The sequence below is a fragment of the Tachyglossus aculeatus genome (assembly GCF_015852505.1).
Source record: "Tachyglossus aculeatus isolate mTacAcu1 chromosome 12 unlocalized genomic scaffold, mTacAcu1.pri SUPER_6_unloc_1, whole genome shotgun sequence".
NCBI lineage: Eukaryota > Metazoa > Chordata > Mammalia > Monotremata > Tachyglossidae > Tachyglossus > Tachyglossus aculeatus.
Genome location: NW_024044828.1, coordinates 770,972 through 790,728, shown reverse-complemented (window position 1 = coordinate 790,728; position 19,757 = coordinate 770,972). Strand labels below are relative to the sequence as shown.

The window sequence follows — 19,757 nt, the reverse complement described above, 5'->3', positions numbered from 1 at the left end:
ACTTGCGGCTCGTGTTCGTTTTCAGCTTGGCGAAGGGCTTTGAGGGGGGGAAAAGAGGGAGGCGTGGAAGAGAAGCGGCGGAAAGTGGAAAGAGCCCAGGCTCGGGAGTCGGAGGTCACGGGTTCTAATCCCAGCTCCGCCACATGTCTGCTGTGCGACCTCGGGCAAGTCGCTTCACTTCTCTGTGCCTCCGTGACATCATCTGTAAAATGGGGATTAAGACGGTGAGCCCCATGTGGGACAACCTGATGACCTTGTAACCTCTCCAGCGCTTAGAACAGTGCTTTGCACATAGTAAGCGCTTAATAAGTGCTATCATTATTATTATTATTCTCCTCTGAGCCTCAGTGGCCTCATCTGTAAAATGGGGATTAAGACGGTGAGCCCCACGTGGGACAAACTGATCACCTTGTAACCTCCCCAGCGCTTAGAACAGTGCTTTACCATAGTAAGAGCTTAATAAATGCTATCATTATTATTATTATTATTCTCCTCTGAGCCTCAATGACCTCATCAGTAAAATGGGGGTGAAGACTGTGAGCCCCACATGGGACAACCTGATCACCTTGTAACCTCTCCAGCGCTTAGAACTGTGCTTTGCACAACACATAGCGCTTAATAAATGCTATCATTATTATTATTATTATTCTCTGAGCCTCAGTGACCTCATCTGTAAAATGGGGATGAAGACTGTGAGCCCCACATGGGACAACCTGATCACCTTGGATCCCCCCCAGCGCTTAGAATGGTGCTTTGCACATAGTAAGCGCTTAACATTATTATTATTATTATTATTATTATAAAGACAGTGCTTGGCACCCAGTAAGCGCTCAATAAATGCGGTTGAGAGAATGAGTGAATCATCTACCTTCTGCTGGCAGGAGGCAGGAGGGCAGCCGCCATCTGAGCTCCACCACCGGTCTCTTTCTGGTTCTGTGGAGGGGGTTCAACTAGCTCTGGCTGCCCGCCCTGCCCAAAACGGCGGAAGAACCAAGTGAGCGACCTCGCTCCCTCGGCGCCGGCCCTAGAGGGGCGATGGAACGAGGCATTTTAAAGAGCACCAGAGGGACGGGCGGTCGGTCGATCCCCCTGATCTCTTTGTCCCAGGCCCCCGGGGAATCCCTCCCCGGAAGTATCCCGCCTTGTCCCACGTTTCTACGCCATTCTGCTTCCGTGGTGCAGCAGGGCGTGGTGGACAGAGCCCGGGCCTGGGAGGAGGTCATGCGTTCGAATCCCAGCTCTGCCGCTTCATTCATTCAATCGTATTCATTGAGCGCTTAGTGTGTGCAGAGCGCGCTTGGGAAGTCCAAGTCGGCAACATATAGAGACGGCCCCTACCCGACAGCGGGCTCACGGTCTAGAAGGGGGACTTGCGTACTGTGTGACCTTGAACAAGTCACTTCGCTTCTCTGGGCCTCAGTTACCTCGTCTGGAAAATGGGGATTGAGCGGGTGAGCCCCTTGTGAGGTGGGGACTGGGTCCAACCCACGTAACTTGTATCCTGCTGAGAAGCAGCGGGGCTCAGTGGAAAGAGCCCGAGCTTTGGAGTCAGAGGTTGTGGGTTCAAATCCCGGCTCCGCCAATCGTCAGCTGGGCGACTTTGGGCAAGTTGCTTCACTTCTCTGGGCCTCAGTTCCCTCCTCTGTAAAATGGGGATTAAGACTGTGAGCCCCCCGTGGGACCACCTGATCACCTGGTAACCTCCCCAGTGCTTAGATCGGTGCTTTGTACATACTAAGCGCTTAATAAATGCCATCATTATTACTATTATTATTGTCTACCCCAGCGCTTAGAATAGTAAGCGCTTAAGTTCCATCATTATTATTATCAATACCATTAATGTTATATTGATTGTATACATAGATGTTATATAAAATACATATAATTATATGGGATTGTATTGTATTATTAATAATGATATCATCGATTATTAATAATAATCATAGTAATTGCCACCGTTGTTATTATTAAAAACTCTTTAAACTTTCTTTTTCTCGTGCAGTTTCTGAAGATGAGCAGTTCAGCGCACTGTGCAGCTATCTGTCTTTACCCACCAATCTGTTCCTGCTTTTCCAGGACTACGGGGAGACAGTCAAGCCTTTGCTTCACAGGTACCAGCAGGATAAAGGAGGGGCAACAGCAGGCCCGGGAAGACAAGTGGCGAGGGCCGGGGAAACCCGGGGAGAGAAGGCGAAAAATTCGGAGAAAGAGGGAAGGGAGGGAAGCAAGAAAAAGGATAGGGGCTGAAGGGTCGTTGCCCTAAAGCGTCGCCCTAGGTTTTTCAGCCACTTTAACTCGCCAACGGTGGCTTTTGATTGCTGACCGTCGGCGATTTAGCTCCATCAGCGATTGCCCTGCAGGTATTTCATTTTCAGAGGTCGACTGTTCGGTCCTCTGTGCCTTCGCTTGATTCCTGATACTCTATAGTCCTCGCTCTTCATCCCCTAGCTTACTGTGGACTAAACATAAAGTAGAGGGATCCAAGAAGGCGGCATCCACGACTGGAGCTGGGAAACGGTGAAACTGAAACCTAATGTCTCTTTCGTAACTCAGGTGTAAGTCCAGATGAAAAAAAACAGTGGTCACGCAGCCTCAATCAGTCGCAGAACCACTTAGGAAGTAAAACTAGAAGTTAGTCCCCTAAAATAGAGGGATCCAAGAAGACTGCATCCATGACTGGAGCTAGGCAACGGTGAGACTGAAACCTGATGTCTCTTTTGTAACTCAGGTGTAAGTCCAAATAAAAAAACACCAATTGTCACACAGCCTCAATCAGTCGCAGAACCACTTAAGAAGTAAAACCAGAAGTTAGCCCCCTAAAATAGAGGGATCCAAGATGACTGCATCCATGACTGGATCTAGGAAATGGTGAGACTGAAACCTGATGTCTCTTTCGTGACTCCGGTGTAAGTCCAAATAAAAAAAACAATGGTCATGCAGCCTCAATCAGTCGCAGAACCACTTCGGAAGTAAAACTAGACGTTAGCCCCCTAAAATAGAGGGATCCAAGAAGAGGGCATCCATGACTGGAGCTAGGAAACGGTGAGACTGAAACCTGATGTCTCTTTCGTGACTCAGGTGTAAGTCCAAATAAAAAAAAACAATGGTCACACAGCCTCAATCAGTTGCAGAACCACTTGGGAAGTAAAACTAGACGTTAGCCCCCTGAAATAGAGGGATCCAAGATGACTGCATCCATGACTGGAGCTAGGAAATGGTGAAACTGAAACGTGATGTCTCTTTCGTAACTCAGGTGTAAGTCCAAATAAAGAAAACCCAATTGTCACGCAGCCTCAATTAGTCACAGAACCACTTGGGAAGTAAAACTAGAAGTTAGCCCCCTAAAATAGAGGAATCCAAGAAGACGGCATCCATGACTGGAGCTAGGAAATGGTGAAACTGAAACCTGATGTCTCTTTTGTAATTCAGGTGTAAGTCCAAATAAAAAAAAACCAACTGTCACACAGCCTCAGTCAGTCGCAGAACCACTTAGGAAGTAAAACTAGAAGTTAGCCCCCTAAAATAGAGGGATCCAAGATGACTGCATCCATGACTGGAGCTAGGAAACGGTGAGACTGAAACCTGATGTCTCTTTCGTAACTCAGGTGTAAGTCCAAATTAAAAAAAAAATTGTCACGCAGCCTCAATCAGTCGCAGAACCATTTAGGAAATAAAACGAGAAGTTAGCCCCCTAAAATAGAGGGATCCAAGAAGACTGCATCCATGATTGGAGCTAGGAAACGGTGAAACTGAAACCTGATGTCTCTTTCGTGACTCAGGTGTAAGTCCAGATAAAAAAAAAAGCAATTGTCATGCAGCCTCAAATCAGTCGCAGAACCACTTAGGAAGTAAAACTAGAAGTTAGTCCCCTAAAATAGAGGGATCCAAGAAGACGGCATCCATGACTGGAGCTAGGAAATGGTGAGACTGAAACCTGATGTCTCTTTCGTGACTCAGGTGTAAGTCCAAATAAAAAAAATGATGGTCATGCAGCCTCAGTCAGTCTCTGAACCACTTAAGAAGTAAAACTAGAAGTTAGCCCCCTAAAATAGAGGGATCCAAGAAGGCGGCATCCATGACTGGAGCTAGGAAATGGTGAGACTGAAACCTGATGTCTCTTTCGTAACTCAGGTGTAAGTCCAAATAAAAAAAAAGCAATTGTCATGCAGCCTCAGTCAGTCGCAGAACCACTTCGGAAGTAAAACTAGAAGTTAGCCCTCTAAAATAGAGGGATCCAAGAGGACGGCATCCATGACTGGAGCTAGGAAATGGTGAGAGTGAAACCTGATGTCTCTTTCGTGACTCAGGTGTAAGTCCAAATAAAAACAACAATGGTCACGCAGCCTCAATCAGTCACAGAACCACTTCGGAAGTAAAACTAGAAGTTAGCCAAAAAAACAAAAAACTTCTGATGGGTGCAGTTTTGTGTCCAGGACGAAGAGTTGTCCTTTCTCCTCCCCTGCAGATGGTGCACGGATCCGGCCGTCCTGACGGCTCTGAAGGGGGAAGGCTCGCCCGTCAGGTGGGTTCTCGAGTGGGTCTGCTCCGCGGTAACTCAGCCCTACAGCGCTGACCTACCTATCCCTGATGTCTTTATTGATTCATGTTAATGTCTGTCTCCCCCTCTAGACTGTCAGCATGTTAATAATGATAATGACGGTGTTTGTTGAGTGCTTCCTCACATTAATGTCTGTCTCCCCCTCTAGACTGTCAGCTTGTTAGTAATGATAATGATGGTGTTTCTTGAGTGCTTACTATGTGCCAAGCACCGTTCTGAGGTAATCAGGTTGTCTCACGTGGGGCTCACGGTCTTAAGCCCTGTTTTACAGATGAGGGAACTGAGGCACAAAGAATGATAATAATAATGATGGCATTTCTTAAGCGCTTACTATGTGCAAAGCACTGTTCTAAGCGCTGAGGAGGTTACAGGGTGATCAGGTGGTCCCCCAGGGGGCTCACAGTCTTCATCCCCATTTTACAGATGAGGTCACCGAGGCCCAGAGAATAATAATAATAATAATGACGGCATTTATTAAGTGCTCACTATGTGCTAAGCACTGTTCTAAGCTCTGGGGAGGTTACAAGCTGATCAGGTTGCCCCACGGGGGCTCACGGTCTTCATCCCCATTTTACAGATGAGGGAACTGAGGCACAGAGAAGTTAAGTGACTTGCCCAAAGTCACACAGCTGATGTTGGGGTCGGGATTTGAACCCATGACCTCTGACTCCAAAGCCCGGGCTCTTTCCAGTGAGCCACACTGCTTAAGTGACTTGTCCAAAGTCACGCAGCTGACAAACGGCGGAGCCGGGATTCGAACCCGCGGCCTCTGACCTCCAAGCCCCTGCTCTATCCACTAAGCCACGCTACCTGTTGTGGGCAGGGAACGTGTCTACCAGCTCTGTCATATCGTAATAATAATAATGGTATTTATTAAGCATTTACTATGTGCAAAGCACTATTCTAAGCGCTGTTGTACTCTCTCAAGCGATGAGTACTGTACTTTGCAGGCAGCAGGCACTCAGTAAATAGGATCGATCGATTGATGCGACCAGACCTGCCCTAGGCCAGGCTCTCTGCCTGTGGGAGACTAACTCTCCCTTCCGCAACGTGCCAAGAATCTGAAATCTGTAAAGGGATACTTCTGCCTCAGGGGGAATGGAGGTCTGCAAAGCTGGTGTGTGAAAGAGACGCAGCGGGGCTCAGCGGACAGAGAACGGGCTTGGGAGTCAAGAGGACGTGGGTTCGATTCCCGACTCTATAAATAAATATAAAAATAAAATAAATGTTTGTACATATTTATTACTCTATTTTACTTGTACATATCTATTCTATTTATTTTATTTTGTTAGTATGTTTCGTTTTGTTCTCTGTCTCCCCCTTTTAGACTGTGAGCCCACTGTTGGGTAGGGACTGTCTCTATATGTTGCCAACTTGGACTTCCCAAGCGCTTAGTCCAGTGCTCTGCACACAGTAAGTGCTCAATAAATACGATTGATGATGATGATGACTCTGCCACTTGTCCGCTGTGTGACCTTGGGCGAGTCACCTTACTTCTCTGTGCCTCAGTTACGTCATCTGTAAAATGGGGATTAAAAGCAAGCCCCCCCGTGGGACAACCTGGTTACCCCGTATCGACCCCAGCACTTGGAACAGAGCTTGGCACGTAATAAGTGCTCAACGGATGCCATCATTATTATCCATCAACCCACCCGCCCTTTCAGACCCCTCCCGGGCGGTGCTTCTTAGTAGGGGGCGTCCGGGAAAAGCACTCGAGGCAGACGGGGGAAGGTCGGGGGGATGATGTTCATATTGCCCGGATCCTCTCTCTCTCCACTCTAAAGTAAGAACGGAACTGGCCCACGCCAAACCACCTCCTTGGGAGAGCAAGCATTGAGACAGGGCTTCACATCCCCCTGTACCCATCCAGCGCTTAGTACAGTGCTTTGCACATAGTAAGTGCTTAACAAATGCCATTATTATTATTATTATTATTATTATTATTATTATTATTAGGGTGTTGGGATGCGTAGAAAATATCTTAGAGTTCCGTCCGTCATCCTCGTCAGTGGTTCCTGGGGAGCATCTACTGAACTGGGCCCTTGTTCAGTAACGTACCGTAAATGTGAAATATTCATTCATTCATTCATTCAATCGTATTTATTGAGCGCTTACTGTGTGCAGAGCGCTGGACTAAGCACTTGGGAAGTCCAAGTTGGCAACATATAGAGACGGTCCCTACCCAACAGCGGGCTCACAGTCTAGAAGGGGGAGACAGACAACAAAATAAAACATATTAACCAAATATAATAGAGTAAATATGTACAAAAAAAATAGAGTAATAAATACGTACAAACATATATACAGGATTATATGTACATATATACATATATATAAATACATGCATATATATACAGGATATATACAGAGAAGCAGCGTGGCTCAGTGGAAAGAGCACGGGCTTTGGAGTTCAAAGCCAGTCATGGGTTCAAACCCCGGCTCCGCCAATTGTCAGCTGTGTGACTCTGGGCAAGTCACTTCACTTCTCTGGGCTTCAGTTCCCTCGTGTAAAATGGGGATTAAGACTGGGAGCCCCCTGTGGGACAACCTGATCACCTTGTAACCTCTCCAGCGCTTAGAACAGTGCTCGGCACATAGTAAGCGCTTAATAAATGCCATTATTATTATTTTATACAGGATTATATAAATATAATCCTTGCTCTTGAACTGCCGCCCCAGTATATCCTGCAGGTTCCTACTATAATACAGTTCGGCATTGATGGTGGCAGTCGTGGCGGAAATGATGAAAGAGGGATCGTCTCTTCTCTCTTTTCCCCTTTCTCTCTCCCCCTCCTTCTCTCTCTTGTCTCTGTCCCACCCGCGCCAAGGGAGTGAAGGCCCGTGCCCACCGAGGCAGAGGGCAGGCACGGTCTGAAGTCCTCAGGGCCTGTATCCTCGAGACGGGGAAGCGGAGGCGTCCCCACCTCCCGACCTTGTGGAGCCTTTACCTCCGCTTCCAACGCCGGCCAGGTTCTTGTGACTAAGAACTATTTCCCCGAGGAGTGAGGAGACCGAGACTTGCCCCTGTGAGCGGTTTTCCAGCTGCTTATTCAGTGGTCTTCATTTGGACTTCCTCTCTCTATCGTTTTTCATTTACTCTTACGGGAATATTTGTCTTCTCCAATAAAGATGGTGAGCGCCCGGGGGGGACAGGCGCCGTGACGTCATTTCATTCATTCATTCATTCAATCGTATTTATTGAGCGCTTACTGTGTGCAGAGCACTGGACTAAGCGCTTGGGAAGTACAAGTTGGCAACATCTAGAGACGGTCCCTACCCAACAGTGGGCTCACAGACTTGAAGGGGGAGACAGATAACAAAACAAAACATATTAACAAAATAAAATAAATAAATATGTACGAATAAAATATTGAAATTCAATAAATAAATAATATAATAAATAAATACATTTCTTGTCTCGTGTCTACCCCGGTGATTAGCATTATACCTGACACAAAGTAAGCACTCCAAAAACACCGTGAATACAAAATAAGATCATATTTCAATGGGAGAGAAGGGACCATGGGAAGAGAATTGCTGAGAAAAGCGGGAAAAGTGGGAGTGAAGTAGAAAAGAGTTGAGGAAGCCGATGAGGCAAGAAGCCTGAGTCTCCGCAGTCCTCCGCTTTAATCCAAAAGCTCTGGGCCAGACAGACAGCATCCATTTTGCTATCTGTATATGTATATATGTTTGTACGTATTTATTACTCTATTTTATTTGTACATATCTATTCTATTTATTTTATTTTGTTAATATGTTTTGTTTTGTCGTCTGTCTCCCCCTTCTAGACTGTGAGCCCACTGTTGGGTAGGGACCGTCTCTATATGTTGCCAACTTGTACTTCCCAAGCGCTTAGTACAGTGCTCTGCACACTGTAAGCGTTCAATAAATACGATTGATTGATTCTTGTCATGCCATAGAATTTATATCAAGACATTCAAGTGTTCTTGAAGAACTGTTGTTGGTACGTTTCTTCTGGGCAGGGTTCAACAGTTATTTGACCTTGGTTCCAACCGCTGCCCTTGTAGATACGTGGCCATTTTACTTCTGCGGATTTACTAAAAATCCCCCAAACCCCTCGTCGTCAAGCCCGGTGTGTCTTGTGGTGCTTCATTTAGGCCTTCTTCCTTGCTTGGGTTCAAGTGGTCAGCAGATGTACGGAGAATTATCCTCTTTTCAGGGCTTCTCTCATCTTCCTCTTTCAACCTAGGTTCTTGCTGTGGGCATGTACTTGAAAACTGAACACCTTTTTTTTTTTTTCTATAACCATCTAGATATCCCAGGAGAAGAAATAACCTAGTAAACCTTCCAGAAGACTACAGCCACCTTCTAAACCAAGCCTCTCAGTTCAGGTAAGATGACAACTTTTTCCTCACAGTTGGCGCGACAAGCAAATCACCCAACAGAATCGTTGGAAATGATCGTAAATCCTGCCCTGAGGGGAATCAGCTTTCTGGTCCTGGAGAAGTGGGGCCAGTCCGGAGCACAGGACACACGGAAAGCCCCGGAGAACTTCAGATCATCGCCAAGGGGAGGACCGTTATAGCTAAAAATCAAGAAAGATGATGGGACTCCTCCCAAAACAAAAACAGCCGCAATATGATAAGGAAGTGTCTTTGGGGCATTTGGGAGCCATTTGCTTTAATCAGCTGTTTCCGCTGCCATCGGGAAAATGTCTTGGGGAGAGAGAGGATTAGAGGAGGATATGATTTCACCTCAGATGAAACCATTGCAGGAATGTAAAGTGGGGAAAACGGTGAGATGCTGTCTAACCTCGTGAACAGGGAGCAGGCCTGAGAATCAATCGGGAGACCCGGGTTCTCATTCCGATTCCTGCTGTGTGACCTCGGGCGAGTCATTTAACTTCTCTGGGCTTCAGTTTCCTCATCTTTAAAGTGGGGATCAAAAACCCTTTCTCTCTGAGACTGTAACCCCCATGTGGGACTGTGACAGGGTTGGACCTGAATTTCCATTTCTGTCACAGTGCTTGGCCCGTAGTAAATGTGTCACGCATGCTGTGGTGATTATGGTGGTTATTTTAAAAGCTCTAGAAAAAAGACAGAGAGTCAGGAATGCCTGCCTCTGCTACTGGCCTGATGAGAAGCTTCTCTGGAACTCAAAAAGGGTCTTGTATTTTGGGAGAGAGTTTCTTCTGTGGGAAGAGTTGGAAAATATTGGGAGGAACAAATTTTAGCCGGAGATGTAAAGCTGCAGATCTCCCGGCGTTCGGGAAGATTCCTTTTCCGAAGAGGGGCGAGAGGACGCGTATCCTCGTCAGCTCCGGTGTGTCGATCTCGCATGTAACGCTTTTCTTTTCTGAGGTGTCCACGCTCTTCTGACGATGAACGGAAGCACCCGGTGTTGTGTTTGTTCTGCGGAGCCATGCTGTGTTCCCAGAACGCTTGCTGCCAGGAGGTTGTGAACGGGGAGGAGATCGGAGCCTGCGTCTTTCACGCGATGCACTGTGGGGCTGGTGTTGGCTTATTCCTCAAGTAGGTAACTTGCTGTTTTGGAGGCGACTGATTATTGCGGGAAATCCAGTCCCTCTGCCCCCTAGAGAGCCCCGATCCGTCAGAGGAGGGGCACGGGGGATCCACTACCAGAGAATTCATTCGTTCATTCAATCGTATTTATTGAGCGACTACTGTGTGCAGAGCACTGTACTAAGTGCTTGGGAAGTACAAGTTAGCAACATATAGAGACGGTCCCTACCCAACAGCGGGCTCACAGTCTAGAAGAGAATGTGTTTTGTTGGTGAGATTGGCGGGGCTCTACGACTTCGTTGGTGGCGCCGCCCGTGTTCAAAATTGCGGCAGGGCTCTTGGAAAGACTGACAGTCCAAGCGGTTTAGAGTTCAGGCAATGTTAGAATAAAACTTTATCCCCTTTACCCGGAATCCCTTCTCTTTGGTCCTCCCTACTCCTCTTCCTTCCCCCGGCTGCCGACTCGGTTCCAGCGAGACACCGATTACGGAAGCCTCGTCTTCCCCGTGGGTGGGTATCACACATCCCCTCGGTGGAAGGAACTAGCCGTCCTCCAGGACGAGAACTGCCGTCACAGGCCGAGGCCGGGATTCCCTCGGAACGGTTCCCGGACACCGGCCCGAACACGGGTGGAGCTGAGTGGATTTCGTTTCTCCCCCTTTAGCATCAGAGAGTGCAAAGTGATCCTGATCGAAGGCAGAGCCCGCGGCTGCTTGTATCCAGCCCCCTATCTGGATGAATACGGAGAGACCGACCCCGGCCTCAAGTAAGAGCAAGCTTGGTCTCCCGAAGCTTTGAGCCAGGGACACCAAACGCTGTAACAAGGCGCGGGCTTCCTCCTCCTCTCCTTTCCCCCCCTCACGCTGAGGGTAGACGTAGTTCATACTTTTGTGCAGAGCAGTGAAGTAAATACTCGGGAGAGTCCTCGTTGTGGGCAGGCGAAGTGTCTGTTGCATTATAATTTGTACTCTCCCAAGAGTTTAGTGCGCACAGGAAGAGTTCAGTAAATATGATTGATTGATACGGTCGATGCGCATTCGCTGCCCTCGGAGAGTTGACGGTCTAGTTGGGGAGAAAGGCAGACACTAAAATCAGTCACAGAAGCAGCAGAACGTAGGGATGTGAACGTAAGTGCTTTGTGAGGGGCGGGGGGGAATATCAAAGTGCAATGCAGAACGTGGGGCAGACAGGATAGGGAAATGAGAGGTGAGTCAGGGAAGGCTTCTTGGAGGAGGTAGGGTGGATTCTGTCATTCCACTGTCATCACCACATCTTTTCAGCTCAACCTTCCCAGTGTCGCTAAAATCCGGCCCCCCTCACTGAATCTGCAACTCCTTTCTGTCCGCTTTAAGGCACCCAGTCGGCTCTCGCCGTCCTCCCCAGTCTCCCAGACGGCACGTTCTGTCCCCTCGGCTCCGTCTAAGCATTTAGTACGGTGCTCTGCGCACAATAAGTGGTCAGTACCATTGACCGACTCTTCGATTGTTCCTCGATGTTCTCTCTCTCACTGCTACGGGCCCGTGAAAGAGCTAGAATGAGCGCCCAGAGAGATAGGAGGAGAAACGGGGGAGGACAGCGGCAGGGAAGCCGAGGGGAGATAACATCTTGACGGGTCTTGAGACTAGCGCTCGCCCAAACGTCGTTCGTCCAATACGCTGGCAGAGGTCGAGTCTTGGAGGGGAAGAAGCAAAGTCTCAAAGTTGCTCGTATTTATTGAGCACTTACTGTGTGCAGAGCACTGAACTAAGCGCTTGGGAAGTACATGTGGGCAATATCTAGAGACGGTCCCTACCCGACGACGGGCTCACAGTCTAGAAGGGGGAGACAGACAACAAAACCAAACATGTGGACAGGTGTCAAGTTGTCAGAACGAAGCTAAATTCATTCATTCATTCATTCAATCGTATTTATTGAGCACTTACTGTGTGCAGAGCACTGAACTAAGCGCTTGGGAAGTACATGTCGGCAACATCTAGAGACGGTCCCTACCCGACAACGGGCTCACGGTCGAGAAGGGGGAGACAGACAACAGAACCAAACGTGGACAGGTGTCAAGTTGTCAGAACGAAGCTAAAATCATTCATTCATTCATTCAATCGTATTTATTGAGTACTTACGGTGTGCAGAGCACTGAACTAAGCACCTGGAAAGTACATGTTGGCAACATCTAGAGACGGTCCCTACCCAACAGCGGGCTCACAGTCTAGAAGGGGGAGACAGACAACAGAACCAAACACGTGGACAGGTGTCAAGTCGCCAGAACGAAGCTAGATGCACATCATTAACAAAATAAATAGAATAGTAAATATGTACAAGTAAAATAGAGTAATCTGTACAAATATATATACAGGTGCCGTGGGGAGCGGAAGGAGATAGGGCGGGGGGGATAGGGAGGAGGAGAGGAAAAAGGGGGATCAGTGTGGGAAGGCCTCTTGGAGGAGGTGAGCTCTCAGTAGGGCTTTGAAGGGAGGACGAGAGCCAGCTTGGCGGATGTGCGGAGGGAGAAGTCAAATAAGTCGTCGGTGAGTTTCTCGAGAAACGTCATTAGAAGAGGCCTTGTAAAAGGATGTTTGAGGTCTACCTTGTTTCGCATGGAAAAAGATGGAGTCAAGGACTGACTGGAAATGAGCCAAACGGAGAAGGGAAGGTATGTAATTAGAAGGAAAAACGTGGGCCTGGCGTTCTAACACTGGCTCTACCATATGCCAGCGCTTAGAACAGTGCTTTGCACATAGTAAGCACTTAAGAAATACCATCATTATTATTGTTATTATTAGGTGACCTTGGGCAAGTCACTCAACTTCTCTGTGCTTCAGGTTCCTCAACTGTAAAATGGAGATGAAATCCCCGTTCTCCCTCCTACTTAGAGTGGGAGCCCTGGGTGGGACAGGGGCAGTGTCCGACCTGATTATCTAGAATCCACCGCGGTGCAGTGCGTGACCCAGAGTTAGCAGTTAGGTACAGTAATCATATTGAATATACCCTATGTATAATAGGCATATCACAGAGTGTATTTGGTAGAAGCAGCGAGGCTCAGCGGAAAGAGCCCGGGCTTTGGAGTCAGAGGTCATGGGTTCAAATCCCGGCTCCGCCAACTGTCAGCTGGGTGACTTTGGGCAAGTCACTTCTCTGGGCCTCAGTGACCTCAACTGTAAAATGGGGATTAAGACTGTGGGACAACCCTTGTAACCTCCCCAGCGCTTAGAACAGTGCTTTGCACAGAGTAAGCGCTTATTAAATGCCATTATTATTAAGGCAGGGCAGAAGTGGCGGTGAAGCCGACGCAGTTGTCCAGTCTCTGGGGAGGCAGGGACTGGCCAGAATCTTGTCCGCCGTGTTGTCCCTCCCTTGGGCGGGAGAGCCGCGGTTGAGGTGGCTGGGACTCGGTCGTCTCCGTGCGGGGTGACGGAATCGGGGGGTGGCCTGCCGAGTCCGCCTCGGGAGCTGGGCTTGCAGGAAACCGAGGTAGCCGTCCGGGCTCTGTGGCCTCCCCAGGCCAAACGGTTGGAGAGAGGACACGGTCTGGCCCCAGAACATCCCCTTCCCTCACCAGTTCCCGACTGGATTATCCGCACTTAAATACTGGGCGCCATTTTGCCTCCCGGTTGCAGAATCCCCGTCGACTCTGGCCGCGTGTTGGGCCGGAAACGCGCCCACTTGCCACTCTCCCCCCGGTTCCGGGGAGCTGAGCTTTTCCCTAAGTGGAGAAACAGGCGAGCGGCTAGGGAAGGGGGCCCTGACTAACGCGTGCCGTTTCTCTCCCGGGAAGGAGGGGCAATCCCCTGCATCTGTCCCAGGACCGGTATCGGAAGCTACACCTGCTCTGGCAACAGCACTGCATCGTCGAAGAGATCGCCAGGAGTCAGGAGACCAATCAGATCTTATTCGGATTCAACTGGCAGTTGCTCTGAAGAGCGTCGGCTTCCGCGACCGGCCCCGGCCGGACGCGGTGGCCGAGGCAGATCTGATTTCCGGGCCCGTCTCGTAAGGCCGGGGGACGGCTGAATGCGCCCTGGTCCTCCTAGGATTCCCGTATTCCCCAAGATCGCCACCCGCTCGCTCGTAGGGCTTTCGAGCCAGCAGAGCCTGCCGCCGTAAGGGATAACGTCATCTCCTCTAGAAGCCCAACTCTGACACCGAGACCCTGCCGACGGCGAAAGGAATAGATTCCCTTCCCGGCCGCCCCCGCTTTCGACTGTGACTGTCAGCGGTCCCAGCCGAACCGCAGCCAAATTTCTCCGGGAGGCCATGGAGAATTTTATAACGGCTCGTCTCCACAGAGAGCCTGCTAAAACCGAGTCTTCTCTGGGTTTCTGGTCCCGGCCAGCCGAGTTAACCGCGGTTTTCGATTCAGGTCGGAGGGAGAGTAGAAACGACCCGCTTCCGATAATCCGTAGCCTGGCGTCTGGCTGAGAGGGAGACGGAGTGGAAGCTCCTTTGATGTGTCCAGCAGAAGAAAGCCAAGTTACCACCTCCCTTCCCTTCTGGGAATCTCACAGACTCTGCCGTGTCGCTGCTCGGCCCAGTCAAGCAAGGGTGGGACTCACCTTCCGAAAACAGACGTCTGGCCCGATGCCTTTCGCTTGGGTTTTTTTTTTTCTTTTAAAACCTGGGTTCACCTCTCCGGTCCGGTTCGATTTGACCAGCAGAAATTAATTTCTGCTCCTCTTGTTTCTTTTGAAATTGCCCCCACATCCGTATCTTCCAGGGCTGGCCCCAGCAGCCCGGGCCTCCCATCAGCAGGCGCTACCGCTCACCCCTCGAGCGGCGGAAATCTGCCGCGGCCTTGCCGAGGGACGGGCCGCTCTGCTGAGAAAATCCCGCAGTGAATCAAGAACGGCCTGTGAGGATTAGAATCCGCCATTTCCTACCTACCCGGCTTTGGAGACGCATTCCGTGAACCGCCGTTTGACTGCCAGGTACTGGCTACCGAGAAAGCCGCTCGCTGGGATCATCTGTCTCCGGCTGAGCCACCAGGTTGGGAGATCCTGGCGCTCTTCTCTGGGATTCTTAGGCGCAGGGTGTTCTGAACTGTCACCTGTGAATCAGGAGAACGTGGGATGCCGAATTTCTGAAACCGAGTAGTCATCCGTCGGATTGGAGGCCGAGCCAGAGCCGGGTTTGTACCAGCGTGCAGGAGGATTGGCCTTGCCTGGCAGCAGGTTCGGATGCGGCGTTCGTTCCTGCCCACCGTACGTGTGATCACGCTCGGCCCGCCCTAATCAGGTCCCAGCGCCCAGACGGCCATCTTCTAGGTGTAAATGGCAGGCAGGGGAGAGAAGAGGTGGAGTAAATGGAGTAATACCACCCTGCTCACCGTTCCTCAGTCTCATCTTCCTTGCTGCCAATTTTTTCCCGAGTTACGGAGAAGAAAACGGACTCAACGGGTGGGAGGTTAGGTAGGGAAGATACCGGTCGCAAATCGTTTTTTCCTGTCTACGGAATTCTACAGCCAGATTTCTAAGGCATTCCGAGGGGCACTCAGAGGAGCGAAAGTCGAAGAGTCGAGGCAGAAGAGGCCGAGATGACGGCGAACGTTTTCCCGAAGGCTGAACAGACCGGGGCCCGGGCAGGGTAAGGCCGGTTCTACACGGAGACCGCGTGACAGCTTTGAATTTACCCCGTTCAGCACAGAAGGCCTCGGATTGAGCTGTCGGGCGGGCAGAAGTCCTCCTGAGAAGATCTGGCGGGCGGAAGTCCTGCTCCCAAACCGACGAGCCGGGAGACTCCTTGACATCAACAGGTTTCACTGGCCCAAGGAGGAAAAATCTTGTTTGTAATGATTCACAAACAGCGAGGATGGGCGCCTCATCCGATCGTCCTCCCCAGGTGAGCACACCTGTCGTGGAGCCCCGACGTTTCCATTTTCAGTAAAGCTGGATAGGGAGGGATAGGGAGTGAACCAAAGCATCAGGGAAAAAGAGGTTTTTAAACGGCGTTTCAACCCGCAGTCATAGTGTTTATTAAGTGCTTAATGTTTGCAAAGTGCAGCCCCAAATTTTGCCAAAAATGATAAGGTCCCTCCGGGAGGGGGGAATCAGAATCGAAGCGGGGAGAAGGGACTGGAGACAGACACCTCGGGGGGTGATGATCACAAAAACAGGATAAAATCCCAGAATAAGAACACTTGGGGGCCAGGGCTAGAAGGGCACAATTTCAGGCTCCCTGTGGCTCCGTCCACGGCACGGCTGTAGCCACAGCAGCCGCGACAGCAGCCACCGATCTTCCCGGGGCCTTGCGGAGGCCGGCAGGCAGAGTAGCCCGTCGTCTCCCGGGCGGCGGGGAGCGGAGGCAGTGCCAGTTCCCGGGGATGCCCAGAGCTCAGCCCCGTCTCCTGAGGCCAGGTTTCTATAACGTCCCACCGTCACAGGCTGTGATGAGCGCGGTCCAGATGGGCCCTCCCTGCGGGCGAAGGAAAGGGTCATGTCCTAGATGGTCACCGACCCCCGGAACGGGGAGTCTCGGCTTTGTGACGCTCAGAGGGTGGCGAGGTGAAAGGCAGGGGTTTGTAGAGCAGCAGGCGGAGCGCTCCCGAAGATTTCCCCCCTCCTCCGGGCGAGGGCCAAGTCCCTCAGGAAGACTGGACCGCTTAAAGCGCCGAAAGGATTCTCTACGCGGGATGCCGGTGCGACAGGAGTGGGACGTCCCCGAATGGGGAGGGTTATCCGGGGAGCGTTACACCGACGACTCTGCGTTTGGTTCACTGGGGAGAAGGCTCCGAGTGTGAAGGATTGCAAAATATTTAAGCCACTGTTGCAAAGTCTGTTCGGAATGAACAGAGGCTTATCCAGGCGATGCTTATCTTGAAATACTACATTAGGAAAATGTAAATTTATAACATGTACAATGTTCTTGTACTTTTGGAAATGAAATGTGTGTCTATTTAAATAAAAATGATTTCCCATGCACAGCTCGACTTTGATTTGAGTCCAGAGCTGGGGAGGAGTCAACTGTCACGGTCGTAACGGCCTGCTAGGAATCTAAAGCATCCTTGGTGCGTTCTAGATTTCACCTACGCTAAATATTTTGTACGATTGCTTTGATTCGGGCCTGCGGGGAAGAAGGAAAATTCCACGTCGATCAGTAGAACTTCAGGAACGCTTACCGTAGTAGCCATAGCATTTATTGAGGGCTTACCGGGTGTAAAGCACTGCGCTAAACGATGGGCAAGAATTGCAAATGGACCCTAGGCTTCGAGGGGATCCCAATCTGTGAGTAGCGGGGTGGAAGGGAGATGGATACGAAAAGAGAGGTGTAACCACGGTCTTGCTCTCACTGTCTTACTTTTAGCAGCTGCCTGTGTACTTGTTTCGGTCTGTCGTCTGTGTCCCCCCTTCTAGACCGTGAGCCCATTGTCGGGTAGGGAGCGTCTCTATCTGTTGCCCAGTTGGACTTTCCAAGCGCTTAGGACAGTGCTCAGCGCACAGTAAGCGCTCAGTAAATACGACCGAATGAACGAATACCTGCATTCGCACCACCCAGCCCACCCAGCTATCGAGAGTCTGTCCGAAGGCCCGGTTTTCGACTTATAAAACAATGGCATTTCCTACCGGCTGGCAAAATAATAATAATGATGATGATGGCGTTTATTAAGCGCTTACTGTGTGCAAAGCACTGTTCTAAGAGGCGAGAAGCAGCGTGGTGGAGTGGATGGAGAGGAGCCTGGGAGCCGGGGGTCATGGGTCCTCATCCCGGCTCTGCCACTTTTCTGCTGTGTGACCTTGGGCAAGTCACTTCCCTTCTCTGGGCCTCGGTCACCTCACCCACAACATGGGGGTTAAGGTTGTGAGCCGGACATGGGACTTTGCCCAACCTGATTTGCTCGTGTCCAATCAATCGATCGTATTTATTGAGCACTTACTGTGTGCAGAGCACTGTACTAAGTGCTTGGGAAGTCCAAGTTGGCAACATATAGAGACGGTCCCTACCCAACAGTGGGCTCACAGTCTGGAAGGGGGAGACAGAGAACAAAACCACACATATTAACAGAATAAAATAATTAGAATAGCTATGTGTCAGCGCTTAGTACAGTGCTGGCACAAAGGAAGCGCTTAAATACCATAATTATTATTACTATCTTTACCGCCTCTCCACCTTCAAAGCATTATTGAGGACACATCTCCTCCAAGAGGCCTTCTCCGATTAAGCCTTCTTTTCCCTGGCTCGCTGTCCCTTCTGCTCATCTATCCGCTTGGATCTGTGATCTCTGGATATTCGCAATTTGCCCCGCTCCCACCCCCACGACACTTCGTATACATCTCTTTTAACTACAATTTCCAAATCATTCATATTGATATCTGTCCCCCCTCTAGACTGTAAGCCTGTTACGGGGAGGGAACCTATCTGCTAATTCTGTTGTACTGTATCCTCCCAAGCGCTTAGCACAGAGTAAGCTCTCAAGCATTCATTTGATCGTATTTATTGAGCGCTTACATGGTGCAGAGCACTGTAACAAGCGCTTGGGAAGTACAAATCGGCAACACATGGAGACGGTCCGTACCCGGCAACAGGTTCACAGTCTAGAAACTAGAGATTAGAGAAGCAGCGTGGCTCAGTGGAAAGAGCCAGGGCTTTGGAGTCAGAGGTCATGGGTTCAAATCCCGGCTCCACTGATTGTCGGCTGTGTGGCTTTGGGCAAGTCACTTCACTTCTCTGGGCCTCAGTTACCTCATCTGTAAAATGGGGATGAAGACTGTGAGGCCCCTGTAGGACAACCTGATCACCTTGTATCCTCCCCAGGGCTTAGAACAGCGCTTTGCACATAGTAAGCGCTTAATAAATGCCATCATTATTATTATTGTCAGCTGTGTGACTTTGACGAGTCACTTCACTTCCCTGGCCTCAGTTACCTCATCTGTAAAATGGGGATTAAGACTGTGAGCCCCCCTGTGGGACAACCTGATTACCTTGTATCCTCCCCAGCGCCTAGAACAGTGCTTTGCACATAGTAAGCGCTTAATAAGTGCCATCATTATTATTATTGTCAGCTGTGTGACTTTGGACATGTCACTTCACTTCTCTGGGTCTCAGTTCCCTCATTTGTAAAATGGGGGTTAAGACTGTGAGCCCCCCTGTGGGACAACCTGATCACCTTGTATCCTCCCCAGCGCTTAGAACGGTGCACATAGTAAGCGCTTAACAGATGCCATTATTATTTTTATTATTATTATTATTAGAAACGCCTCAGCCGTCCGAACTACAAGGCCCAGAATTCCTGTGCGCATGCGCGCCTCCGTTGGGCGGCTCGGCCCCAAGGCCCAGGATCACCGTGCGCATGCGCGCCTCCCTTGTGCCGCCCCGCCCCAACTACAAGGCCCAGAATGCCCGTACGCAATGCGCACGTCCCTTGCACCGCCCCAAGGCCCAGGATCACCGTGCGCATGCGCGCTTCCATTGTGCGGCTAGACTGTGAGCCCACTGCTGGGAAGGGACCGTCTCTATATGTGACCAACTTGTACTTCCCAAGCGCTTAGTACAGTGCTCTGCACACAGTAAGCGCTCAATAAATACGATTGGATGAATGAATGTGCGGCCCCGCCACAACTACAAGAGAAGCAGCATGGCTCATTGGGAAGAGCCCGGGGTTTGGAGTCAGAGGTCATGGGTTCGAATCCCGGCTCCAGCACATGTCTGCTGCCTGACCTTGAGCAAGTCACTTCACTTCTCTGGGCCTCAGTTCCCTCATCTATAAAAAAGGGATGAAGACTGTGAGCCCC

General features: G+C 50.1%; 1 protein-coding gene across 1 annotated transcript in view; it reads left to right on the top strand.

Annotated features, from left to right (window-relative positions):
* Window positions 1-16,942, top strand: part of UBR1 (ubiquitin protein ligase E3 component n-recognin 1) — a 143,806-nt gene extending 126,864 nt beyond the window's left edge. The window contains exons 42-47 of the mRNA XM_038740970.1: window positions 2,003-2,111; window positions 4,466-4,522; window positions 8,833-8,910; window positions 9,880-10,050; window positions 10,706-10,807; window positions 13,811-16,942. Coding sequence (XP_038596898.1) covers window positions 2,003-2,111; window positions 4,466-4,522; window positions 8,833-8,910; window positions 9,880-10,050; window positions 10,706-10,807; window positions 13,811-13,952 — 659 coding nt within the window. The 3' untranslated portion in view covers window positions 13,953-16,942. The remainder of the gene's footprint in view (window positions 1-2,002; window positions 2,112-4,465; window positions 4,523-8,832; window positions 8,911-9,879; window positions 10,051-10,705; window positions 10,808-13,810) is intronic.
* Window positions 16,943-19,757: the final 2,815 nt, after the last annotated feature.